Source organism: Embiotoca jacksoni, unplaced genomic scaffold (assembly GCF_022577435.1).
Source record: "Embiotoca jacksoni isolate LCO1_2020_lvr unplaced genomic scaffold, fEmbJac1.0.p SCAF_37, whole genome shotgun sequence".
Taxonomy (NCBI): domain Eukaryota; kingdom Metazoa; phylum Chordata; class Actinopteri; family Embiotocidae; genus Embiotoca; species Embiotoca jacksoni.
In genome coordinates, this window is record NW_027185389.1 from 2,910,388 (window position 1) to 2,937,893 (window position 27,506).

General features: G+C 45.7%; 1 protein-coding gene across 1 annotated transcript; it reads right to left on the minus strand.

Annotated features, from left to right (window-relative positions):
* Positions 1-811: 811 nt before the first annotated feature.
* Positions 812-26,847, minus strand: LOC138208328 (protein crumbs homolog 1-like). Its single transcript, XM_069166150.1, is given in 14 exon segments — positions 812-4,951; positions 6,172-6,298; positions 6,465-6,581; positions 7,756-8,617; positions 10,043-10,208; positions 11,088-11,632; positions 11,838-12,794; positions 17,624-17,737; positions 17,828-18,013; positions 18,699-18,838; positions 19,662-19,857; positions 20,673-20,901; positions 20,903-21,369; positions 26,640-26,847. Coding segments are annotated over 14 exon segments (4,398 nt in total). The 5' UTR covers positions 26,710-26,847; the 3' UTR covers positions 812-4,729.
* Positions 26,848-27,506: the final 659 nt, after the last annotated feature.

The window sequence follows — 27,506 nt, forward strand, 5'->3', positions numbered from 1 at the left end:
AAGAAAGACCAGATCTATTCTTGGTAATGTTTTGGTCTGAGATGATGATGAACATGGTAACCTAGGAAACAGACTTTCAAATAGAAAAATCATCAAATGCTTGCATTTTTTTTGAATGAGTAAATGCTCCATTTTCATGATATTTTGGACAACATGTCAGGATCCCTGTACGACCAGGTGTTTTTCCTTTAGATTCTCCTTTCCTCTCGTTTCTGTCATTCCCCGTGTTTGTTTCCATATTCCCTGTGCGTTTTGTTTTGGTCTGTGTCTGGTGGGTGTGGTCTCTCAGCTTCCACTCCTCCAGGCTCCTCCCTCTTCAGCTCCTCCGGCCGGCTGGCACAGCTGCACTCCACCGATCACCGCCTGACAGTATTTCAACCCCGGTCCTGCACTTCATCTTCGCTCCACATAGATCACCAGTCGACACTCCCCTGAGATCCTGCCTCGGTGTATCCAGACGCCCCCTGCTGGCCCAAACCTGCCGGTCCAGCGTTGGAATTCGCGGCATCCTCCAGAGGACATGCTATAGTATGACTTTTTTTTTCACTTTTTGGACGACATGTATGACTTTTTTCCCACATTTTAGGACGACATGCTATAGTGTGACTTTTTAAAAGTTTAAATTCTAGCGTATTTCACTTGCTCAACGTACACTGACTTTACATCATCACGTGTTCCTAAAGCTAACTAGGTGTTTTTTTTTTCCTAAACCGAAGGCAACTAACTTTTCACGCGTTAGCGAGGCAAATTGTGACAATGACACTGTACCCTCTAGTGGACAGATGAGTGTATTACAAGGTTTGGCATGATACATGATTGAAATAAAAGTAGACATTATATTTCACACAGACCATCTAAAACATTTCCATAGACACACGTGTTATCAGTACAAATGAAGAGTTTTATTCCAGAATGAGACTTTTTATAACAGCGGCAACAACATCGAAGTCATCAGCAGTTCTGACACAAGTGCTCGTCAGTCTCTCACAGTGCACATCCTATCTTGACCTATTAACATCACCCACAAACTGTATGCTGTCTTTAAACAGCTCCAGGCAATTATTAATATTCAATAATATAAGTTTGTCATATTTTGGAGCAGAACTCCTCATGTACTGACCTACAGTGTGCTGTACATGGTACAGCTTTAGTAAAAACAACTCCAGTGTAAATTCACTACCGCTCTGTACATAGCTGGGGGTGTTCGTCTGCCCTGTGTATGATCTGTTGTTAACTCACAACATCGTATAATACTGTATGTTCGTGTACGCTTTTTATCAAAATGTGAATATTTACATACACTTCTCACAGTGAGGCGTCTGTCAGCCGACCTCTCAGTCCGCTCAAAGTTCTTCAAAATGTCCAAACAGGAACAAATGACGGTCACAGTAACAGGTGGGTGGTGTTTGATGGCTGCAGGAGAACATGAAGGCACATACCAGCGTCTCGTCGTGCACATACCTGTACATTCCCTGCAGTCATTTTAAAGGGTGAGCTCTCGAGTATCTGTACAAGGGTGTCCACATACTTTTGGTTGCATACTTTATCTAGTCTGTACTATATACGGGCAATATTAGGGTCAGTTATACTTGATTGGACGAAGTAAATTGGAAGTAAACTAAAGAAATTGATTCATTTGTACCAAATTGACGTATTACCCCTTTAAAATGACATCTATCACCACGTTCAATAGTAATAACTCCAGTTCGTAATCAGCTGTGACTTACTGTCACTTCCCTTTCTGTTAACGTGAGACTGTCCGTTAACGGTAAAAGCATCCGGGTTTAGTGGTTTGGTAAAGTTAGCAGCACCGAGTGAGCACAGAGTGAAAAGGCAGGCGGGCGGTCGGACTTCCTGGAGTACAGCTGTGGGTACAGTGGCATCAGACTTCAAGGGGCTAATTCTCACATGAAAGAACTCTTTACGTTACTCTCAAGGTCAAAGGCAGCCTGGTCAGTATTTGTGAAACGTTAGCCGGTTAGTTGGTTTGTCCGCTAAGATTTTTAGCGGGAAAACCCAGACAATTTTATTTATTCATATAAAATCCTGAAAAATTGGACTTTATATTCGTTTGCTTTCTTTCTGAGAGTGAAATAAATTTAAAAAAAAAGATCAATATTATTCTCATGTCTGCATGTAGACCCAGAGTCAGGAGGTGGTTAGCCTAGCTTAGCATTAAAAAAAACCGGAAACAGGTTCTTTTGTTTTAGACGAACAGGAATGGAAAAATGGCAACTTTTGGAGAGCTGGAACTGAACCACCTGTTTTCCAGAAGGCGTATTGTTGGTTTCCTGAAACAGTCAGGTTTTAGCATCGTTCTCTGTAATGGCAGGAATGTGCCAAACCTGGCAACCTCACTGAACCCAGCTGTTTTCTGCAAAGAGCCTTTTTCTAATTTCTGTTTGTTTTGTTTAAATAGTTGTATGATTTAACTTATTCATGGTAAATGTTTTATTTTTTTTACTTGGGGCCAGAGCCAGGCTAGCTGTTTACCCCTGGTCCTTATGCTAAGCTAGGCTAACCATTTTCTGAATGTAGCTCCTTCAAAACAAAGACACAAACAAGAGGTTTCTATGAAGCTAATTTTTTTTGTTTTTTTATGCAAGTATAAAAGAGTTTTGAGAGCAAATTAAGTTTGTAAGTAAAACAATACTAACTTAGAATAAAATTATTTGGATTGCAAAAATATTCCCCCTCCTATTGTCACAAAGATTTTGATTATCAGACTTCTTTAGTTGCAAGTGAAAAACTTTTCGTTACTAAAACCAACAAAACTGAGGGAGAATTTGTTTGCGATCCAAATAATTTCACTCTCAGCTGAAACATTTTTACTTACAAACTTTACTTTTGATTGCAATGCGTGAAATTTGCTCTCAAAACTGTCTTTTATGCTGCATCAAAAAGACACAAAACTACCTTCACAGTTTCAGTCCTCTCTCGCAAAGCAAGTGAATAACTGCATTTAGAAAAATGTTGCATTATTCCTTTAAATTTACTTCTTCGCAATAAAAACAAAAATCGTCCCGTTTTCACGTGTTTTTTCTGACTTTGGAAATTTCTTATGACCACAAATAGTGACGAGACCACCTGAGACCTCAGCGATAAGTTTCCTACAATTAAATACTTGTCCCCCTTGAAAATATAACAACAACAACAACAACAACAACAACAACAAAAATACAGTGGCTTCAACTTTTGCAGCACAATATACACAACACAAAGACACGAATGAAAAACACTCACAGTATAATTACACAGTGAAGACCGATGACAGTGAACACGGACGGTCGTCGCGATACAGCAGTTCGTTTTGGACTCTGACGTTCGTCCACACATTCAGTCGGAGGTTCTGTTTGCGTCTTTTCCTTCACGGCGAAGACGTCTGAGATGAGGAGAGGAAGGAAAAAACCCCGTGACGGACAAACGCCGCCTCCATCGTAGGAATGCTCATTTCCTCGGGATGAGCGGCGCATTACGCGCGAAGAAACCCCCGACGCTCGAGGCAACGGCAAATCCAACATTTCTGATTCAGCAGAGGGAAACATGAGGTTCGAACCTAAAATACATTCCTTTAGGTAAAAACAATGACCTGTGGAAGAAGAGAAAAAAGCAGGTGCATACACCCGTCATGGCTCCTTCTACGTGTCAGTAAAGGGACTAAAAGGAGTATCTAGTTGTTGTGTGATTTATACTGATGCAGTTAAACTCCATTTTTTTTTTTACACATTCCTCGTTCTTCATCATGCAAAGTAGAATCAGTGCTGGAACCTGCGGAGGAAGGTTTTTCTTTGCTAAACCACAGATCAGACCGGCACATCTGGGAACTTTGGCTCCGCCCCTTTTTGGGTGAAAAACAAGTCACCCATCGCCATAGACTTTAACACAAAATCAAAATCAGATAGGGTATCAAACCAAACCACCAGAGGTAAATTCCCTTATAAACGAGCCCAAAACACCACGTCAAGAAAATATATGTCCGCTTTGCTTGCCATCGAACACGCCAGATGGATGGAAAAGTTCAATTTGATCCCTCTTCAGGCATCAAGCTAGCGCTATAACCCCACTCAGCGGTCAGAGGTGTCCTCGGACATCTAATTTGGCCTTATTGGGTCTCCAGGGGAGCAAAGTACCACAGAAATATTTAACGTTTGAGTCCCGCTCTACAAATAATATGCTAGCTGACATTAGCACTGTGCTGACTGACTGAGCTACATTAGCGTCCCGTTGTCCTCCCTCGTATAAAGTGGCGCTATAACGCTTTTCTATCAAGATCTTTTGACATTGTTGGTGCAACTTACTACACAGAAACTTTGAGGCGTAATCATTTAAACCGGTTAGTTTAGTCTCAACGTTGCCGTCAGTTGTTTATCCCCAGAAAAGGGGCGTGGTCATGAGAGCCCGCCCCTGGATGACGTAATGCCGGTCTGATCTATAAATGTTTCCGGAGCGTGCGACTTCTCAGAGGGATTTGTTTTGAGGGTGAGAGCATCCTTTGACGCCCCCCCGTCTCTCTTTACCTGTCCACCAACATCAGTAGTTTATTCCCAGGCGGAGGATCCGTCATTGATTCATCGTCCGTCTCCTTCCTGTCAGGGAGGAGGGAGGAGCCGAGCAGCGTGACACCGCAGAGCAAAAGTTCTCTCCCTCCCGTTAACGCACATCCTTTCGAACATAAAGGCCGGCGAGGCGGGCGGGTGGGTGGGTGGGAGGAGGGGGGGGGGGGGGGGGCTCAGATCAGCCTCTCCTCCGGGGGCACCTTGAGGACGCTGCCCATCTCCAGCCGGGCGCCGGCCACCTCCTGCGAGCTGGGGCTGTACGTGCCCTCCGACTGGCGCTTCTTCCGCGCCGTCATGACGAGGAAGAAGACCACCAGGATGGCCAGCAGCACGCAGAGGGTGATCAGCGGGATGGTCACCACCAGCCAGGGGATTCGCTCCTTCTGCTCCTCTTTCTGCAGGACGACAGCACAGACGTACATGTTAAGTTCTCTTATTGAACCTGGTGCTTTTAATAACAGCTGATACAATGTTTGTGCATGTTATCAAAATCCGCTAATACTTTTAAAAGAAAGATAAAAACATATCTCTTTACATCAGCACTTTCAACTACCGCGCCTTTAAAATGCATATTGCTTATTTGATATTTTACCTCTATTTGTGTATCATTTTATTGGTTCTCATTCATCTCGTTTTTTTTTTCTATATTTTTAAATGCTCCTTTATATCTGTTTTTACTTCAAACATTGCATCTAATTTTCTTGCTCTGAAGCACTTTGAGCTGCGTCGAACAATCAAAAACCCGGACTAACAGGCTGAGGAACAGCTGTTGCCTCCATCACCCCCCTAAGAACCTTGTTCTTGCTGCTAATCTGAGGAGTTTTTTTTACGATGACAATAAACGTCCTTATGTCCTTATGAAAAAGGTCCACAACTGTGAGATCAAACTGCATCAGAACAACATCTCTCTCTGTCCTCATCATCAGGACAAAGTGAGATATAAAAAAAAAAAAGACAAAAACGGTCATTTTTACTTTTTCCTGTATGAAAACTGTGTGAGAGAGTGAATAAAAGGTCTTTTAACAACAGCCCAGATGTTACTGAACCTGAAGACTCTCGACTGAAACTCTACAAGTTTTGGGAACATCAGAAATGAAGTGCAACAACGCTACAACCATAAGTCAAATAACGTATATGTTCAATTTCAGGTCTGCAGTTGAACATGCAGAGAAGTAGATAATAAACATGATAATATCATAATAAAGCTGTTTTGCAAAGTATTCAGACCCCAAGAATTGGCTGGTTTTTTTCCACCAATCTACAAAAAAAAAAGTTAGAGCTGCCGTTGCTGCTCAAGGAGCTTCTTCAAACTATTAAATTAGGGATTTGTGTAAATGAGAGTTATTGATCTTTTAAGAAATTTGCAAAAATTTCTAAAAGGATGTTTTCACTTTGTCAGGTTGGTTGACTGAGGGTGGATTATTGGGGGAAAAAAGGTTAATTATGTTTAATTAAAATCAAATCTACAATACAATAAACTCTGCAGAGTGAAGTTGTCTGAAAGCTTTCTGAAGTGTATCATTTCTACATCCTGGTTTCCATGGCAGCTGAAGGGGAACCTGAATCTATAAATTCAGGTTCCCCCGTAGGTGAAGCGTCCGGTCGGTCTACTTACGTTGCTCTCGCACCGCGTGCCGCTGAAGCCCGGCACGCACACACACTGGAAGTGGTTGAGTCTGTCCAGGCAGGTGGCGCCGTTGAGGCAGGGACCGGATTCACACTCGTCTATTTCTGACTCGCACCTGAAACACGTCAGCGGGGCTTTAACACAACGCTGGCTGACAGAGCTGCAGCTCACACACACACACACACACACACACACACACACACACACACACACACACACAGATCTTCACGCTTGGCTGTGGTTCAGACCCCCCTTCCCTCCTCCCCCACCTGTGCTCTCACCTGTCACCTGTGTATCCCGGCCTGCAGGTGCAGTTGCCTCCGGAGTCGCCTCCGATGCAGACTCCTCCGTTAAGGCACTCGGTGTTGGTGTCACACGCCACCGGAGGGAAGCGCCACCTGGTGGACACAACAAACAAACCCTTTATTAAAGCTAATCAGGTTTAACATGAATATTACACACCCAACTGATAAGACTTTTAAATTGAAGGAGTAATCTAGGCAGCAGAGACTGGAGATACCCAGACTTTTTACCGCTTGGTACTCAAAGCAGCAACAACATTTAAAGAGACACACTTCCCATCATGCAACTCTCAAACATCGTTTTTAATGGCGCAGTCGTATCGGTTCATTACTAATATTCTTCTGCAGTAAAAACATGTGAGATTCTTGTTTTTGCTGACTGATTGCAGTTATTAGAAAGCAACACAAGAGACTCACAGAAGAAAAAAAAATACTAGAAAATACGTCTTTCAGCCAATAACAAATTCAAATAGTCCATCTGAACCAAGTGACTGCTGTAATAGAAACATCCTGCTTCTGTTGGAGGTTTCTTCTGTTAAAAGAGAGTTTTTCCTTCTGTTGGAGGTTTCTTCATGTCAAAAGAGAGTTTTTCCTTCTGTTGGAGGTTTCTTCTGTTAAAAGAGAGTTTTTCCTTCTGTTGGAGGTTTCTTCACGTTAAAAGAGAGTTTTTCCTTCTGTTGGAGGTTTATTCCTGTTAAAATATAGTTTTTCCTTCTGTTGGAGGTTTCTTCTGTTAAAAGAGAGTTTTTCCTTCTGTTGGAGGTTTCTTCACGTTAAAAGAGAGTTTTTTCCTTCTGTTGGAGGTTTCTTCATGTCAAAAGAGAGTTTTTCCTTCTGTTGGAGGTTTCTTCATGTTAAAAGAGAGTTTTTCCTTCTGTTGGAGGTTTCTTCACGTTAAAAGAGAGTTTTTCCTTCTGTTGGAGGTTTCTTCTGTTAAAAGAGAGTTTTTCCTTCTGTTGGAGGTTTCTTCCTGTTAAAAGAGAGTTTTTTCCTTCTGTTGGAGGTTTCTTCCTGTTAAAAGAGAGTTTTTCCTTCTGTTGGAGGTTTCTTCCTGTTAAAAGAGAGTTTTTCCTTCTGTTGGAGGTTTTTCTCCCTTAAAGGTGAGTTTTTTTTTCCTCCTACAGAAGCTTACATTGTTGAATTGTTGGTTTGCTCTGTATAATGCTGTAAAGTTCGGTTTTAAAAACTTTACTGTGTTGAGTGCCTTGAAATAACCTGCGTTGTGATCTGGCGCTACATAAATGAATAGAGTAGAAAGGTGTGTACTCACTGGCAGCGCTTGCCGACGTATCCCGGAGGACACGAGCAGGTGTGCGTTCCCACCGTCTCCACGCAGAGTCCTCCGTTCACGCAGCTGAACTCCAGGCAGTCGTCCACCTCGTCCCGACAGTCCTTCCCTTCGTACCCGGGCTCGCAGTCGCACCGGTAGTCCGCCATGAGGTCCTTACACGTCCCGTAGACGCAGGGATTCGACGAACACTCGTCGATCTCCGTCTTGCACAGCTCCCCCTCCCACCCCGGGCTGCAGCTGCAGTTGAACTCGTTGAACTGGTCCTGACACTCGCCCCGGTTGAGGCAGGGCTGCGAGTCGCAGATCGGAGCGCCGTGGCAGCCGGTGATCGGCTCGTACCCGCCGAGTCTGGAGAAGCGGCTCGCCTGCGGGGCGTCCGGCACCCGCGTGAGCGGCAGGTAGACTCCGCCCACTCTCACCTCCCCTAAGCATCCGGTGTATTTCTCCGCCAGCCAGATTTGGGTGTCGTTGAGGAAGTTGAGGTTGCCGCTGACTCCGAAGCTGCCGCCGGCTCTGCGACCGTCCACGATGAGGCGCCAGCGGGACGCCGACACCGTGGGGTCCACCATGGTGAGCTGGACGCGGTGCCACGCCCCGTCGGCGACGCGCCCGTCGCTGGTGAAGGCCAGCAGCTCGGCGCCGGCGCCGCTGTCCAGTTTGACCAGCAGGCTGGAGTTGATCAGGCCCAGGCAGAAGACCTCGGCACGGCTGGCGGCCCGGAACAAGATCCCGTTCTCGTCCCGCGTCCGTATGTCCACGGTGATGTCGGTGACGGCGCTCAGCAGGGAGCCGTTGGCCGCATACTGGAGAGAGTTGTCCTGGAAGGTGGCTTCAGTTAAACCTGAAGGGAGAAGAACACGCCAGAATGCATCCATCAACATCGTCAGCAAAATGTTCACAACAGATTTACATCAGAGACGCCAGGAAGAGACGTTTTTCTTTCTTCAGCGACATTAACGATCCAGTTTTAAAAAACAAAAACTAGACTTTTCCGTTTCGTTGAACCCCATTTGAGGATCTTGATTCATTTCTTGCTCTGCACAGCAACTTATTTCTGAATTTGATGTCTTCTCCACTGAACTGTAACTTTTAGCCTATTTTAGCTTGTTTTTATTTCTTTTATTTGAATGCTATAGTCGCTGTTTTTAATTGGTAGCTTGGTGTTTCGATGCTTTTCCTGTTTTTGTGTGAAAACCTTTGAACGGCCTTGTTGTTGAAATGTGCCTTACGAATGAACTTGCCTTGCTTTTAAAGAAAACATTGAAATCTGAACCCAGCGGTCACTCCCTCGTTTCAACTTAATTAGCAAATGTCAGAACTGCAGTGAATGAATTTTTATAGCAAATTAAAAATGGTTCAATCATGGAGCTCCTTTCTTTGTTGTTTTACTTTCTAACTTCAAACCCCTTTCTGAAAAAGTTGGGACGCTGTGTAAAATGTTAAATACAAACACAATGCAAACATTTGCAAAACATGTAAACTCATTTTTTAATTGAAAATAGATTTAAAATGTTTAAACTGAGATATTTTATTGTTTTATGAAAAATATCGGCTCATTTTAAATCAGTTTACCAGCAACATGTCTCAAAAGTTTCAGGTTCAACAAAACACAAAAAAACCCACCTGGTGGAACATCTCAACTAATGAGGTTCTTTTTTTTGATACATGTTGTTGGAATCAAATTCAAAATGAGAGGTATATTTTTTTCATAAAACAATAAAAATTTCTCCCTTTCAACATTTCATATGTTGTCTTTGGTTTATTTTCAATTAAATATGGATTTATGCGATTTGCAAATCATTGCATTCATTTTTTTATTTACATTTCACAGTGTTGTGTGTTGCGTATAAAACTTGCTGCTTCCTGTTGCCAGTTCAGTTCTTCTTCAAAATAAAAGCAGCTAACACACACTGTGCCAACATAACCTTTGTTTTTCAGCACGTGTTGGAGGACTGTCGAGGTCATTGAGTCGTCCCCCGTCCCCTGTCCCCCGTCCCTCCTCTCTTGTATTAAGGAGGGTTTCCTTTGATGTCTAAGTTTGTCAGGTTGTCCTGAACATTTACTGTGAAAAGCTCCTTCAGAAAAACTTCTCAAGTCTTCGAGTCTCATTAAGAAAAGCTGTACGCAAACAAAGTCGACCCGGCCCGACGTAACTCGACCCCGCACAGGTAAATAAAACCGTGGTGATCACAGCTTGGTGGGGGGAGGAGGGAGGGGAGTGTGTGTGTGTGTGTGTGTGTTTTGGAGGGGGGGGGGCGTTACTCACACTCATAACCGTCCTGCAGGTCGACGCAGCTCACGCCGTCCAAACACGGCGCGTCAACGCACCACAGGCGCGTCTCGCACAGCCGGCCCGAGTAGTTGGCGGAGCAGTCGCACCTGAACTCGTTCCAGGTGACGCGACACCGTCCGGCGTTGAAGCAGGGCTCATCCTGCACACACACACGCACACGCACACACACACGCACACGCACAGATGGAGGGATTACCACAGTGCAAGCTCTCACCTGGTGCGACCACGCACGAGGATTTGAGCGCCAACAAACAGATCAGAAGGAGTTCAGTGTTGGAGGAGGAAGAGGGGGGGGGGCAGCGTGCATTACAACATCATTTGTCAGGTTTTAAAACGTCACACAGACTCTTCAACGAGGTAATCGTCTCTTTCTTCTATCAGCTGACGGGTTTCTAACTGACCGTTTCTAAAACCACCGACTGGAGACTCGACAGCTGGTCTGAGGGTCGTTCAAAATGCTGGACTTTAAGTTACACGCAGTCATGTGACCCATAGCTCAAAAAAATATCAAAAAATCAGTGCAGCTTTAAAGTTTGAGGGGATCTGACTACGTCCCTCCCACCGATAGCTGCAACCTGACTGCACCACAGGCCTGTCAATCAAACAGACACGCCCCCAAAAACAGGTCTTCTTGAATCTTCTTTTCTAATGAATGAGGGATTATTTTCAGATGGACCTCCAGAAAACTAATAAGAAGGAGTGACTTTAGCTAACAACACCGAGATAACTGATGGACACATTTTATTCACTTTGGATTTGATGACAGAAGTTGAATGGGAGTCTATGGAGCCGGAGGCTTTTTGGAGCCGACCTCTAGTGGCACTCGCTGGTATTGCAGCTGAAGACACTTCTGGATCGGAACCATTTTACAGACCTGGAAGCTACGAACTCTTTTCTATCCACTTTATGCGTCACATCACATTACAAACATAAATTTCAGACGAACCTTTCTCTACACAACTCATGTCATTTCTTGTCTGTAGTTAAAATGCTGATCGTGCAGTAATTTCTCCTTTACCTTGCACGTGTCGTCGCTCAGGCAGCCCAGCAGCACGTTCTCCTCCGTGGACGCCCGGTACACCTCCACCTCCTCCGGATGAAGATCCTCCATGGTCAGGTGCTTGTGGTCCAGCCGGATGTCCTGCAGGCAGCCTTTGAAGTTTCCGCCCCAGGCGCTGGTGTCGGCGCCGGCAGGCAGCCCCCCGACGTACACCTCGTCCCCGGCCTCCACGCTCACGTTCCCCAGGGCGCGGCGGTTCCCCGCCTTGGGGAAGACCACGTGGCCGTAGTGCACCTTCACGGTCACCAGGTTGTCGTTGCCGTCGGTGACCAGCCTGGCCTCGGAGAGCAGCGTGGTGTGCGGGCTGTAGATGGCCACGGTGCCCTCCTTCAGGTAGACGGTCAGGTAGGCGTTTCCTTCCCGCTGGAACTGCAGCAGCAGGCCGTTGTGTTTGAGGGAGCGCAGCAGGAAGGAGACGGTGAAGTCGTCTCCGTGGGTCTCGGAGATGTTGAAGGCGGAGTAGCTGGTGGTGTTCTCGTGCCCGAAGGTCCAGGACGGGAACTCTGAAGGAGGGGAGCGTGTGAAGAAAGAATATTTTAGACATGCTGCACGTTAATCAGCAATAATAAACCTGGGAAAGTGTTCTTGTGTTTTTATGAGGTTCTGCTGCAGCGGTGGCATTTAACATTTATTTCAAAATAAATGCTTCAATCCATCCAGAGGTCATAAAGAGTAAATTTATAAGTCAACTTATGTGAACGCTCTTACCTTTCTCACAGCGCTCTCCGTAGTACGGCCGATCACACCGACAGCCGGCTCGGACCCACATGTCCACGCACCGTCCGCGCTGCCCGCACGGGTCGTCCTGACACCAGTCCTTCTTGGTGCATCCCATCTCCAGGCCCGTGTTCTCCTCCCTGATGAGGTCCTGAGGCAGCAGCATCTTGTGGTCCACCTGCAGGTCCTCCATGCAGCCGATGAAGCCCCTCCGGGTGGAGAGCTGGGCCAGGTACTCCGGCGGCGCCCCTCCCACGTAGAGCTGCCGAAAGGAGCCGGGCTGCAGGAACATCAGGTGGTTGTGACCCTCGTTCTTCACCTGGCATCCCTCCTCGCAGCCGGGCCCGGTCACAGTCAGAACCAGCCTCTCGTCCATGCTCACGGTGACCCGGTGCCACTCTCCGTCGTCGACCGGGCCCGGGTGAGCGGCCCGCAGCGCCTTCCCGGACTTCACCCGGGCCAGGAGGGAGCCCTGGACGAGCTCCAGGGAGACGAAGTGGTCCCTGCTGCCCCGGTAGAAGAGCACCATGTCGGGCAGCGTGCTCCTGAACCGCAGCTGCACGTGGAGCCCGCCGACCGGGTCGTCGGCGTCCCGTTTCGTCCTGTTCCCGAAGAGGGGCAGCTGCATGTGGACGTAGCCCTCGGAGCCGAAGGAGAAGGTGGTGGAGGTGTTGCAGCGCTCGCCGGTCCAGCCGGGCGGACACAGGCAGGCGTAGCCGTGCTCGCCGTCGTCCTCGCCGAGGACGGGGACGCAGCCGGCGCCGTGCTGACACCGGTGCTGCCGGCAGCCGACCAGGACGACGCCGCAGTCTCTCCCGCCCCACGGCTCGCGGCCGGGCTCCGGCGCCGGGCAGCGGCACCTGTAGGAGTTGGCGGCGTCCTCGCACGTGGCGCCGTTCTTACAGGGATCGCTGTCACACTCGTTCACGTCCACCTGGCAGTGCACACCTGAGAGAGAGAGACACGCTGACGTTCAGTTCTGCAGCACAACACACATATTTGTCCAAATAAATGCACAAAACAAGGGGACTGCAGAGGGAGTCAAACTACATTAAATCACTTAACGAGATGAAGATCTGAACACAAACTGCATTAATTATCTGCAGTAATTTGCAGATGAGGAAATGACCTGAGGAAATAGATATTAATGGCACAATTAGACATCAACAAGACTTCTTTAACACAATTAAAACAGACTGATATTGACATTGAAATATTGCACCACAAACTTGTACCACACACACACACACACACACACACACACACACACACACACACACACACACACACACACACCTCATCAAGCCGTGCTCAACAGTAAGCCGTGGCAGCAGCAGTCAACCTGCATTAACGTACAGTCCTCCAACACTCTCTGGAGGAAGCCTTAAAGCCGCTCCACACCAGCCGCTGCCAAGACTCCACCCATCATGCACCAGCATGCAACTTTTCTTCTGTGGCAAATGGGAAGCCTTTAAAAAAAAAAAAAAAGTGCTTGTACCTGTCGGCCCGCCGCAGCTCAGCAGCAGCAGCATCATCATCATCATCATCATCATCCTCCTCAGTCCCCCCATTGATCCTCTGAAGACACCTCACTGCTGGATGTCCACACAACCACGTCCTCTCCTTCTCCTTCTCTGTCCAGCTTACAAAGCACAAGTGCCGGCACTCCTCCACTCTGTACCAGGCAGGAGTGATTACAACGCAGCCCTGCCCACCTTCTCTCTTCCTCCCTCTTCCTCTTCCTCCTCCTCCTCCTCCTCCCCTCCCCTCCCTGAAACCCTCACCCCTCCTGCTCCTCTCCCGTCTGTAGCTCAGAGCAGTAAGCCTCCAGCTGGCTCCTGTCACTGTTTGACAGGAGGAATGCGGCGCTGCGGTCCTCCTCCTCCTCCTCCTCCTCACTGCTTTCTGGATGCCCGCTAGCAGCAGGAGCTGCAGGGAGGAACCAGCAGGAGGTGCTGCAGGTTCAGGGCTAAGAGGGGATTTGTTTTTTTTCTTCTATTCAGGTTTGTAAATGGTTCATTATCTCATTATTTCTGCCTGTTTGAGGACTTGAACTTAAAACTTGAGTTCTGATATGAATCTTGAACTTACGAGGAAAACAAATCTTGTTTGTTTTAATTTATTGAAAAATAGAAAATTAATTATTAGATGAAAAGTGTTACGGTTTCCAGTCAAAGCAAAACATTTCAAAAATGTTAAAATTATGATTTTAACCTTTTCCTTTAAAATTATACGAATTAAACTAAAGTATCAGATTTCAAAAAAACTTTTTTGAGAATTTCTGAAACATGAAATCTGAATTTTACTCAATGCTTTTATATTATTAAATGTTTATTAGGATTAGGTGAGAAATAGTTTGCGTGGAATCATAATTCATCTCATTGTCTGTTTGAATAATATGAAAATAAATACAGTTTATTTCAGATTAACCTCAGAATTTGCTTCAGTCTAACAAATCTCATCTTTTTAATTATTTATTCACATTAATAATCTCAAACATCATCTTCCATAGTATCTCAGTCGAACATCTGGATATTGCCTCACACTTTAACCACTCCAGATGTTTAGATTCTTATCCATCACTCTGTCGCACCACGGAGTTGTTTGATTGGTCCTGAATTCATCCTGCAGCATCACAACGAGCCATGAAGAACTACCTTCAGCCAAGAGAAGAACAAGGAGTCTGGAAACAGCCAGTCTGACCCCCCACAGAGTTCTGATCTCAACATCATGGAGTCAGTCTGAGGTCACATGAAGACACAGAGGATGCTGAGGCAGACCGAACCTACAGAAGAACAAACTACCTGCCGAGTACCTTTAAAAGCAACCCAGTATCACAGCAAAGCGTGAAATAGACACGACGGTCCACGACAGCAGAACGTGAGATAGCCACGCTTTTGGCCTGTCTCGGCATGAAAGTTACACGTTTTGTAAGCGTGAAAGTTACACGCACGTAAACGTCTGTCTAGGAGTGAAAGTTACAGTTGCAGACAGCCACATGGGACGCTGAGGTTCGAACCCAGGAAGTGACAACCTCTTTTTCTTGATTTGCAATGAAATCTGCAATTTCAGGAATGGACTAGGTCTTTTTTTTTTTTTTTTTTTTTTTTTTTAGCCAAAATTATCAAACATTTTCAGTTTTTCTTTGTCTTCAATCACAGGAAACTGAATATCTTTGCGGTTTGGAACAAATAAAACATTTGAAGGCATTAACTTTGGTAATTGGTTCCCAAACCCCGACCATGTGTTTTTGCATAAAGTTTCCTTCTCCTGTAAATCACATGTCTGCACGTACGTTTTATTTTTGTCCCTTACAGGAACACGTGTAACCTTCACGCCTGGAGAGGCCAAAGCGTGGCTATCTCACGTTTCGCTGGTAGTGAACCAGCGTGTCTATTTCACGCTTTTCATTGAACGCTTCGGTGAGAAAAACCGGGATAATGAATTGACCGAATCAAGCTTGAACGTGTTGCTGGTGATGTGATGAACAGACCTGAGGTTTGTAAAGAGAAACAACCCACACATCTATTTTCTCCAACATGTTTTTTAACTGGCCTTTAGAAACAAACCGCAGCTTATTAGAAGTAAAAATGACCCAAACCAACCTAACAGGATGATATTTTTGTGTCTTCGGCATTTCCTCTTTCTCTACCAGCTGTTGCACAAACGCAGCATGCGAGAGGAATGACGTACAGATCAGTTAGACCCCTTGTTTTGCTCCCACCGTTTTGTGTATCGTCTTTTTTTTTTTTTTCTTTTCTTTTCATCAGCCTTTAATTAGGCTCCTAAGGAGCTTTGCAGTAATCCCCTCTCCCCCATCGCCCCTCCCCACTGATAAATTTCCTCGGAGACCCCCCGTTTAATGCCAGAGATGGACGGTCGACATATGGCTTTTATTGGCTTTGTTGTTTTCTGCTGTGCCCCTCCATATGCCCTCTCACCCCCCGCTCCGCCGTAGACCTCCACGTCTCACGGTCATAATACCGTTAGCAAATTAGCCCGTGATTTTGTTGATAAGAGCCTTTTGGCCCGAGTTCCTCACTTCTAAGTCCAGATTTCTGGGCGTCGAGGTCAGCTTTCGGTGCAGTTCCTCCTGTTTTGAGTGATGCAGTGACAAATCTCCTCTAATGAGGAATTAATACCTTGGCTGGCCATGAGGAATGATCAGCAGGAGGAGGATTAACCCTTTATTGTTTAGCATAGGAGAGGTTGAGAGCTGACATGAAGGTTATCTGTCTGCGCTGGTTTCTGCTGAGGATGTTCGAGTTCAGTAATTATTAAGGTTGTTTTTTTTCTGTGTAGGTAAGAACAGAAAGATTTCAGAGGAAACAGAGAATGAAATGTACTTTAATCTAGTTTAATGATGTTGCAATAAAACATACATTATTTAACAAGGTAAAATGCAGTATATGGGCTGTTTAAGGAAGGACAAGCTGTTTCTCATTTTATTGAAATGAAGCATGCTGAACCTACAAATTCAGGGTTGTAAATTAAAGTTATTTCCATTATTGATTATTCTGTTGGTTACTTATTTTAGTGAAGAGTATAAAACATCTGAAATATTGATAAGGGCTCCGAGCAATTTCAAAACACGACTCCATTTACTATGATATAAAAATTCTCAGTAAAATCTAACTTTATGTTTCGACCAATATGCATTACAGTTCAACTAAACCAGATATTATCCTGATTCAATATTGTGTGAACTCTTAGTTTGTTATGTTGTTTATGTTTGTGTATTTATCGAGTTCCCTTCGTGGTTAATAATGTGGTTTGTTTTGTAATGTTTCTCTGAGTTTGTTTTCTCACTCTCGTCCTTTTATACCAGAATCATGACGCAAGTTTCCATCATATTTGTTTTCCCTGTTAAAATTGTGGAGAATCTTAATGATCAACCAGTGCATGCTGGGAAATCTACTGACAGGTCATTTATTAGTTGAGTGATCGAGCAGCATTCATTATTATGTTTTTGTAATCATTTGATTACATTTTTCTACTACAATCTAATACTACTATATTACTATCACTGTAATATATAAAAACAAAATATTTGTATTACTGCACTAAAAAAATTTAATTGTGTGTGTGTCGTGCACCTTTCGTCACAATGCGTCCAAACACACCATTAAAATTGCCGGGAAGTCTTATTGCACAGGATATTTTTAAGAAGTGGGGCCACAAAGTCAACGGGGCGTGAAAGCAATGGAGAGGGCAGGGGTAAAAGTCTCAGGGGTCAGGGGTCAGAGGAGAGTCAAGGACAAAAGCTGCAGCGCACAAAAGACGCTTGGTACTAATTAAATTAGTAAATTAAAGAAAAAAGATGAGTTGATTCCACTGGAGTCCTGCATGATGTCTTACAGCGTTTTCTGCACCAGATTCTGTCCGTCACCATCTTTGCTAGTTCAGAGCAGTTTGGAGCAGGAAGTGACCATAATTGGACGAGTTGGGGGAGGAGCCAGCGGTGGATCTGACCGATCTGATTGGAAACCTGACGATACTACGTCCCGCCCACCGATAGCTGTAACCTGACTGCACTGCAGGCCTGTCAATCAAACAGGAGGCTTTTTGGAGCCGGAGGCTTTTTGGAGCCGACCTCTAGTGGCACTCGCTGGTATTGCAGCTGAAGACACTTCTGGATCGGAACCATTTTACAGACCTGAAGCTACAAACACTTTTATATCCAGTCTGTGTTCACGGCCAGTGAGCTTGTGCTCGGTGTCTCTGCAGGAAGAGCAGCTTAGGACAGATGTTTGGTTAAGGAGATAAGATTCTCCTACCTGTGAAGCCGTCTGGACACACACACCGATAAGAGTTGACCAGGTCCTGACAGCTCCCGCCGTGCTGACACGGAGCAGACTCACACTCGTCCACGTCGACGGAGCAGTCGTCTCCTGCAAAGACGAGCACGTGAGTGAGATTCAACGTCGGCGTCCTCGACGCTTCGCCGTGACATCACGGGGCGACGGACACGAGGATCTCACCGGTGAAGCCTGGCAGACAGCGGCAGATGAAGCCGGCGGCGCCTTCGTAGGTGAAGTTGGCCGCGCCGAGTTCAGGCAGCGTCCCGTAGTTCAGGACGTCCGAGCGCTGGAAACACTCGCCACCGTTGTCACAGGGACGCTCCTCACACTCGTCTATATCCACCTGGCAGTTCCCTCCCTCGTAACCTGGACACACACACACACACACACACACACACACACACACACACACGTTTAAAGTCTCACTTTTCAATACAAGAATTATATTTGTTCATCCATTTTAGCTTTTTATATTTATTTATTTTTTAATCTGTCCGGGTGAATGACGACCTCCCCCTCGCTCGCTCCACCTGTGTGTCAGTGCAGCAGAGGTTGAGGCTCCGCCCACACAGTGAGACACACACAGAGATCAGAGGACACAAACAAAGAAGAGAGTCTCACACTGAGCTGGAAACAAAACGGCTGCTCACGCATACAAAGATGTTGTTTTTTTCTGAGTCACAGCATAAACAGGAGGAACAATTACAGCTGCTGATATTTCTTCATGTGTACTTCAGGTCTTTTAAATCCACTTAAATCACAAGAAGACCGCACACAACTCGTCTCCGCCCTGCAGCAGAGCGTCCCCGTCGGTTTTTACGAGGCTCTGCTATAAACGTCTTTGCTCTTCAGCCTCTTTAACTCAAAGCTCCAATTTATTCAACGCCTTTGTTTTGTTGATTTATGTGTGGGAAACCTCCGACCTCCGGGGCACACGATGTGTTCATGACCTCCACTAGTTCGTGTTTTTCTTAAAACATTCGAACGAGAGAGAAAAAGCAGAGTCCTTAAATCCTGTGTTAATCTGTTGATGTCACATTACGCAGCGTACCTGGCCAGCAGAGGCACTTGTACTGGTTGATTCCGTCCAAGCAGGTGGCTCCATGCTGGCAGGGGTCGGACGCACATTCAGGGATGTCGTCCTCACAGTGGTCGCCGACGAAGCCCGTCCCCTCGCAGTCGCACTCGTAGCTGGGAGACAAGAGGCCAGTCAAACACGGCAATCAGCAGCAAGGCGAGGTCACTAATCTTGTCTGTTTATTTTATTGGCTAAAGAAATATAAAATAAAATAAAATTCTACAAACTGGCAAAAAAAACAACTCAATTTATTTCTTTAAGTTGAAAATAAATTGATGCAAGTTCGTAAGATTAACATCCAACGTCCTTCCTCTTCCTCACTAACTGTACCACGTATTCACAGCACCTCCAGACATCTGATGACTCATCTGATAGGCAATAAGTGGATTAACTCTCACGCCTGGTCAACTTTAATGTCTGCCAGGCAGCCTTGGGCAGACGCGATAAGACTGAGCGGGCTCAGTGTGAGAGGGAAATATAAACAGGAAGTGACCATATTTGGACGAGCTGGGGGAGGAGCCAGCGGTGGATCTGACTGATCTGATTGAAAACCTGACGATACTACGTCCCGCCCACCGATAGCTGTAACCTGACTGCACCACAGGCCTGTCAATCAAACAGACACGCCCCCAAAAACAGGTCTTCTTGAATCTTCTTTTCTAATGAATGAGGGATTATTTTCAGATGGACCTCCAGAAAACTAATAAGAAGGAGTGACTTTAGCTAACAACACCGAGATAACTGATGGACACATTTTATTCACTTTGGATTTGATGAGAGAAGTTGAATGGGAGTCTATGGAGCCGAAGGCTTTTTGGAGCCGGAGGCTTTTTGGAGCCGACCTCTAGTGGCATTCGGTGGTATTGCATCTTAAGGCACTTTTGCATCGGTGGAAACTACGAACACTTTTATATCCAGTCTGTGGTCCCGACTTACCTGTTTGCCCCGTCGATGCACCGGCCATCGTTCAGACAGGGCGCGCTGGCGCACTCGTCGACGTTGACCTCGCAGTCTCGGCCCTGGAAACCGGCCACGCACTCACACGAGTACTCGGCGACGTGGTCTCGGCAGGTGGCGCCGTTCTGACACGGCTGCACTTCACACTCGTCGATCTCCGCCTCACAGTTAATCCCTGCAGGTAACAGAAGTGGGGGGGATGATGGCACGGGGCCAAAGCATCAGATCGGCAACACACCCTTAATTATCTTAAAGACACCGCACCAACACAAAGAAATAAACACCGGAGCTCAGCTGCAGCCTAACGTTACTTAAACTGAGACGCTGCTTTTCATGAAGGAAACGGTCTGACTTCCTGTCTGTTTTAAATCAAATTAAAATATGTGATTGGACTAATTTGTACTCCCAGATCAGTGATTTCTTTTAAATCATTCTCCTGAAATGACCAAATCTAAAGTCATTAAACACCCTAATGTCATAAATGTATTCATCAAATCTCACCTAAAACAAGGAGAAAGAAAGTCTCAGACAGGATGGAGGCTGCTGTGCCCACCCTCCCCATAATCATGCTCCAACTTTTTTAATTTTAGGGCTGTGAGCAGGAAGTGTTGATTTGCAAATTGTGCTTCTTTATTTAAGCTATTTTTTTTTCACCATTTTGGCAAATTAGTGCATTAAACTTCACAATGTCAGGATCATTTACTTTTACCTTGATTTCTAAGCAGATTTTTTTTTTTTACATCAGACATAATGATATATGCACTGAACACCAACGTTCAAATTTTTGTTCTGAAAATGTATGCAAATGAGCAAATCTCGAATTAAATAACGCCTCATTTTGCAGATTAAAAAATAACATTTAAAAAAATTCTTAAAATACAAAAAAGAATTGTAAGCAATCAACTGAGGTTAAGTTTCATGTGGGTTAATGTCTTTCCTTTTTAAAAAGCCTGTTGTAAAACATGAACTATTTCAACACGGCGTTGTTACCTTTGAATCCCACAGCGCAGTCGCACCTGTAGCGGTCCACCTCGTCCAGACACGTGCCGTTGTTCTGACAGGGTCGCGAGGCGCACTCGTTGATGTCCAGGTCGCAGTGGTAGCCCTGAAACCCCGGCACGCAGAAGCACTGGTAGCCGTCGACCCCATCCTTGCAGATGGCTCCGTTCTGGCACGGCTCGGACCGGCACTCGTCGATGTTCTCCTCGCACCGGTTCCCCCTGGTACCCGTCGGCGCATCGGCACCGGGGCCCGGCGTCCAGGACGTCCACGCAGGAGCCGCCGTTCTGGCACATCTCCTCCGTACAAATGGTGACGTTGTCCTGGCAGTCCTCCCCTCCGGACCCGACGGGACAGTGGCAGGAGTACTCGTTCAACCCGTCCATACAAACGGACCGAACACCCTGACAGGGGTCACTCAGACAGTCATCCACTTCCTGCGTGCAGTTGAGGCCCGTGAAGCCGTCGGGGCAGAGGCAGGAGAACTCGCGGGTGCCCGGCGTGCTGGTGCAGTTGGCGCACGGCGCCATGGCGCAGGTGTCGTACAGCTTGTCGCAGTTCTTGCCCATGAACCACACGGGTCCTTTGGGGCAGATGCACACGTAGTCGCCCAGGTGGTCCAGACAGGCGGCGCCGTTGTGGCAGGGAGACGACAAACAGTTTTCTGCCGCCGCCGTGCACAGGAGGCCTGGAAACGGAAGGAGAAAACAGATATTAGGGAGTCCATTTTTTCATGAATATACATTAAAAAAAAAAAAATTAAAAAAAAGAACTTTCTGAGAAGCCTAAATCCTGAACACAAATTGAGATAGTAGATTATCACTAATTCAGACACTGTAAACTCAGTTTCAATGTTGTTGTGAGCTGTATGCTTGGCGTTCAAGTCAGAAAAAAAAACAACCTGTTGCTAGGCAACAGCAATGTGGGTAGCGTCTAGAAGCCACAGAGGCAAGCTAACTGCTGGTAATGTGATGCAGGAAATGCAAAGTCACAAAGAGAAAAGAAAGAGGACGTCTGGAAGATCAACATTTTTCCTCAGACATAGGCTTTTATCTAAGTTACGAAGACAAACTCTACGTGACTAAAATTACGATATATTAGCTTAACATCCTATGAAAAACAAACTTCCATGACCTCTGACCTTTCTGTTAAACATCAGCAAACAAGGTCACCACTCGTGAACTCGAGGCTTGTAGAGAATTTTGAGTTCCGACCTCGTGAATATCCACAAGAGTTTTTAATGTGTTGATCCTGAAAACTTGGCTGACGGCTGCATTTCAAACGGCAAATAATGAATATTTTCACATTAATAATAAATAATGAGCCGGATGTAAGACAATATTTGTCGAGGAAATTTGTAGTTGAAAAAATGTGGAAGTGGTTTTATATTTAAGGAACAGACCATGTTCACAAAAACAGATATGACTGAATCACTCTTTAAGAACAAGCTTAAAACCTTCCTTTCATAAAATAAAACTTATAACTAAAAAAACTGAACCCTCACGATGCTCAAATTTACCCTCCCGGCATCGGGCCAATACTCCATGTTGTTATAAAATGACCTTTTTATATTGACACTTCATTAGTATTTATATTCTTTATATTTGCCGTTCACTTTCTTCTTGTTCTGACATTAACCGTTTCCCCTATTTGTTTTCATATTTCCTGTGTTTTACTGTGTAAAGAGTTTCATAATTTTACACTTTAAATGGAACTGAGTTGAAGATAAAAGTAGACATCTGTGACCTGTTTACCAACGCAGCACATTTATCTGTTTTACGTCGTTGGGGGGGGGGGGGGGGGGGGGGGGTGACCTTCAGAGGTGCTTAGAAAGCAATCTGGTGATGAAGAGTGAAAAAGCTCCTCTTTTCCTCCGGACTTAAGGTCGCAGCAGATGGTGTTAAAAGTAAACTTATTACACGCCTGAGCTCGCAGCTGTCGGTGTGGTCAATGAAAGTTAAACACAGTTTGAAGTGCCGGACATAAGACTGTAGAAAAAGAAAAAAAAAAAACACAGTAAGGACATTAAACGCCTTAAAAAATTAATGGATTTTCTCAAGATTGTCTCAAAATATCTCCAACATACGTGTTTAGGTTTTATCTCTGACAGCTAAAGAAGGATTAAAGAAAGTTACGTCCGACAGAACCTTCTGTTATTTGAAGCGTTGACTTATCCGGGTCCAAATGTACAAATATTTAGTCCCACTAATGCGGATTCTCAACAGTTCGCTGTTGAGCCTTGTTTCCTTTTAGGAAATGAAAACACAGATTTAACGTAACTTCTGCACCTGCTGCAACAATTCAATGCTCCGTCCTCAAAACCCACCTTTTCAGAGCTGCTTTTACTGTGTGACTAATGTGTGATTTTTATTTTTATTCTGTTGTTTTTGATCATTTTAACCTGTAAAATGTCTTTGAGTATCCTAAAAAGCATTTTTTTTTTTTTTTTATTGTACGTACAGTATATGGTCCTCTGTCACCTCGGCGATCTAATTGGACGGAAACTTTTGGGTTCACAAAATAAGAGCGTGTTCATTTTTCAGCCATTGTGCACGAGAAGATGCGTCACCAAGGCGTGAAACCTACACGCGTTTATGACCGTCGAAGGAGGACGTGAAGTCATGAAGTAGAAATACTGATAAGGTCTGTAAGGAGGAGGTTGGGGAGTGCAGGACTGTTACCATGGAGACCGGTGTCGAAGTCCAGGACGAAACAAAAGTCAACGTGGAACTATTTAACGTAAGTAAAGTAATTACTTAACGTATAACATACTTCACGCTTATTTTAAGCCAAAACATGATTTTTTTTTTCCCCAGAAATTTAACCACGTGTTTTTTTTTGGTGCTGAAACTTTATAAGACAACTTCCACTTCACGCCTGCAGAGGAAAAACGCAACACTGACACGTTATCCTCAAGCTCATAAATTCAGCTCTCTGTTTTCTTTCAGAAGTCACATATTCTGGCTGTTAAGAGGAAACACCTGAAAGTCAAGCAGGTGAAATTGTGACACCTTCCTTTCCCACCTTTCACAAGAATAAAACCTCCACCAATAAAACAGCAGCTTCTCTGCTGACAACGGCATCACAATGCGTTTACGTCTTCCCTGCAACACCTGCACCCCTCGTCTCACATTATCACCCCGATCTCTTCCTCTATCTGCTCCAACACCGAGTCTTCCTCCTTCCAGGTCTGAAAAATGGTTCCGATCCAGAAGTGTCTTCAGCTGCAATACCAGCGAGTGCCACTAGAGGTCGGCTCCAAAAAGCCTCCGGCTCCATAGACTCCCATTCAACTTCTCTCATCAAATCCAAAGTGAATAAAATGTGTCCATCAGTTATCTCGGTGTTGTTAGCTAAAGTCACTCCTTCTTATTAGTTTTCTGGAGGTCCATCTGAAAATAATCCCTCATTCATTAGTTGATGAAGTGATTGAAGGGATGTAAATACAGAGAATTCATCCTCTTGTCGTGTTTCACCGGTGAAATGTGTCGCAGGTTTCTCAACCTGAGCTGTGTCGTCTTTCTCAGAGGTGTCATTTCCTCTGGCTTGCATCATTGTTTTTAACTCGTACCGGGATCATTTTCAGAGCGCGGGTCCTCCCCAGGACCGGCCCGAGAAGAGCTGAACCAGCTGAAACCTGAGTGAATCCAGCAGGGTTTCCTTCCTCCTCCTCACCTCTTCTTCCAAACCAATCAACCCCTCACACATTCCAGGGAGCTGATAACAGCTCCTCCTTTACTCACAGGCCATCACCTCCTCCTTCCCCCTCCCCCTCCTCCATCACGGAGCACCTCATAGATCACGATTAAGGCCGGCCGGACAGGGTGGATCCCTGGCACCGGCTGGTACCGGCTCCCCTTGGCCCAACAATAACACAGAGCAGGCTGTTAGCAGGTAGAAGGGTGAGAAGGGTGTCGGGGTCGACGCTCTCCAGAGACCTCAGCGTGGCTCTTTGTGGGGAAGGGGGGGAGGTGTATGTGTGTGGGGGAGGGGGTCACCCCGACACATAACTACTCCCTCTGATGGAAAGCAGGGAGGTGAGTCACACGCAGAGCTCTGAAGTAAATCTGAGTCTTCTAACTCGACCCTGCTTACGTTAAAATTGCAAATCAAAAAGCCCCCCCGCCCCCCTCCTCCTCCTCCTCCCCCTCCCAAAGCTAACGCACAACCAATTGAGCTCAGAGGAATTTTATTGAATCACGGGAGAGGCTGGCAGCTCCGCCGGGGTTTTTTGGGGCTTTGTGCTCCCGAAGGCTCCACAGCAGGTGGCTGCTCCGCTTTACTGGGAAAAATGCAGGAAATCCCTCCGTGACTCAGTCCCAGTTACAGAGGCCGAGACGTACATCCGCTTTTGTCTCTTTCTGCATTTGAGTCGAGTTCAGGGGGCGAAAATAATCCAAAAGGCTTTATTTTATTTTATTTTGTTACTTTCACGGATGAGTCACTACAGCTACAATGAACTCCAGTTCTCCTGATGAGTCATTTCTGAGGAGTTAGTTAGTCAGCAGGCTCTCAAAAAGAAGAATGCTTTTGTTTTTTTTACATGAATTAACTCTTTCACCCTCGTAGTTTCTATCTTTTAAATTCTGCCTGCGTCAGTCAGCAGCTTCACACCGACGGCCCGAAACTGCACTCGGCAGCACTCGACTCCTGTGTTGAGTATCATCTGGAGACGACAGCAGTTCAACAGGCCGACGGAGACGGAGAGGAGTCGAGCCGGTATCACGGGCTAAAGCGTGTCTATTTCACGTTCTGCCGTGATGCCGGGTTGGACAGATCTTCTGTCCTCTTATTGGCTCGATCTCCTCAAAACCCTGTTGCTCAACTTTTCAAACCCTCTTTTGTTTAGTTCTCTTGAATGCAGCGGTCGTTACCAAGCAAACCCCTGCATCTCACAATCCCTGTCATCCTCATCATCACCTCACCACCTCCGCTCGGGGTGTGTGTGTGTGTGTGTGTGTGTGTGTGTGTGTGTGTGTGTGTGTGTGTGTGTGTGTGTGTGTGTGTGTGTCCTCAGCTGTCTTTTTCTTTAAAAACTCCCAGAGCAGAGTGCCAGGTCTCTTGCCACACTCCTTAATACCCATCACCCCCCCCCATGCCCCCCCTCCCCCCCATCCATTCAAAGCCGAGACAACAAAAAAAAGGCTGTGCAGCAGTGCAGCCGGATGCTCAGCTCGTTACCATGGCGATCCTCAGCAATGCCACCCACAGCCAATCTCTTGCCGGGCTACTGCTGCGCCGTTTCAAACGAGCAGCCCCTCGGACGACGCACACAAAATGAAGGTCGCGGGAAAAATGGGTCACCGGGGGTTTCATAAGGTGCCGGGGGTGACCAACAACACCCCCCCCCCCCCTCCCTCCCACACACACACACACACACCAAGACACACCCCAGGACTCATCACACACGAGCGGCTACTTAAATCCAGTTAAATAAGTTCAACATCTGCTCGTTATCCCTCCGCGATTCATGTGACGACGTCACTTTGATGACAGAATAACAAAAACAATATTCAACTTCCTGTTCATAGACGGATTCCTTATGTTGCAGTGATTTGATTTTATTCTAACAAAATAAGAGTTTCCTGGAAAAAAAAAAAAAAACTTTGTAATTTATTGATAATTACAGAAAAAAAACGGTATTTTCTCATTGATTTACGACAAGATGCTCCATTTATTTACTTATTTATTTCTAAGTCATATATTTGATCTCCACGCGGCCGCTTTCGAACATATTTCCCATTTTTTGCATGTTTAGATGAACTCTTTTGAACTTTTTGAACTTTTAACTGAACGTCGTTTAAATGTTCAGCAGCAAATCCATCAACTTTTTCCCAGGAAACACCTCGAAAACTATTACGCGTGTTTGTAACCACGACAACGAGCTCCCGCATCAAGATCCACGCAGCAAACGCTCGCGACCGAAACTACGAGTTAAAAACTGTCTCGGTGACTCACCCAGTTTGAACATCATCATGGTGACGATCAGCGTCCTCTGATGTCGGGACCAAACTCTTCCAAACTCCATGGTTGCTGAGGTCAGTGGAGGTGGATGCCGTCGGTCCTCAGGTTCTCCATCCACGGCTCCATCCAGGCTGCTCCGAGACACGTCCACGCCGGACCGCCGGGAACCTGAGGGAAGAGTGTGTGTGAGTGTGTTTTGGAGTCTGAGTGTGTGTGAGTCTCTCAGGGATGGAGTAAAGCATGCAGAGTAATCACCCCGGCAGAGAGCGAGGGTAGAGAAACACGGGACGGACTCCGGGACCGGACTCCTTCAAAGCCAACTCGCAGATTTGTTTTTCTCCATCTGAGTTTCTCGATGCAAAAACATTTTGATTTAATCTAGAGATGTGTTTAAAATTCCAGAAAATACCATTTACTGAAGTTATTTCACGAGTTGATTGATTGACTGACAGTCAGGTTTACAAATTATCAGCTTTTTAAAAAAAATCAGTTCCTAACATCATAACATCATTTAGTACCATTAATGCCATAAATACTTAAATATCATTCAGAAACTTAGAAGTGTCACTCGGCCGGACATTTGACATGTGACTCGATCTGATTGACGATACTAAGCCCCGCCCACCGATCGCAGAAAACCTGACAGCGCCACAGGCCCTGTCAATCAAACAGGCACGCACCCCGCTAAAAATACCGCTTTTTTGTGTCTGGGGAGCCAGCACCTAGTGGCCCCCACTGGTCTTGCAGTTTAAGGCACTTCAGCGTCGGCCTCACATATCAATTTTTATTAAAGTAACAGAAGATTTTAGAAATAATTGGCAAGTTTCTTAAAAAAAAAAAAATAATTTCACATAACATGAG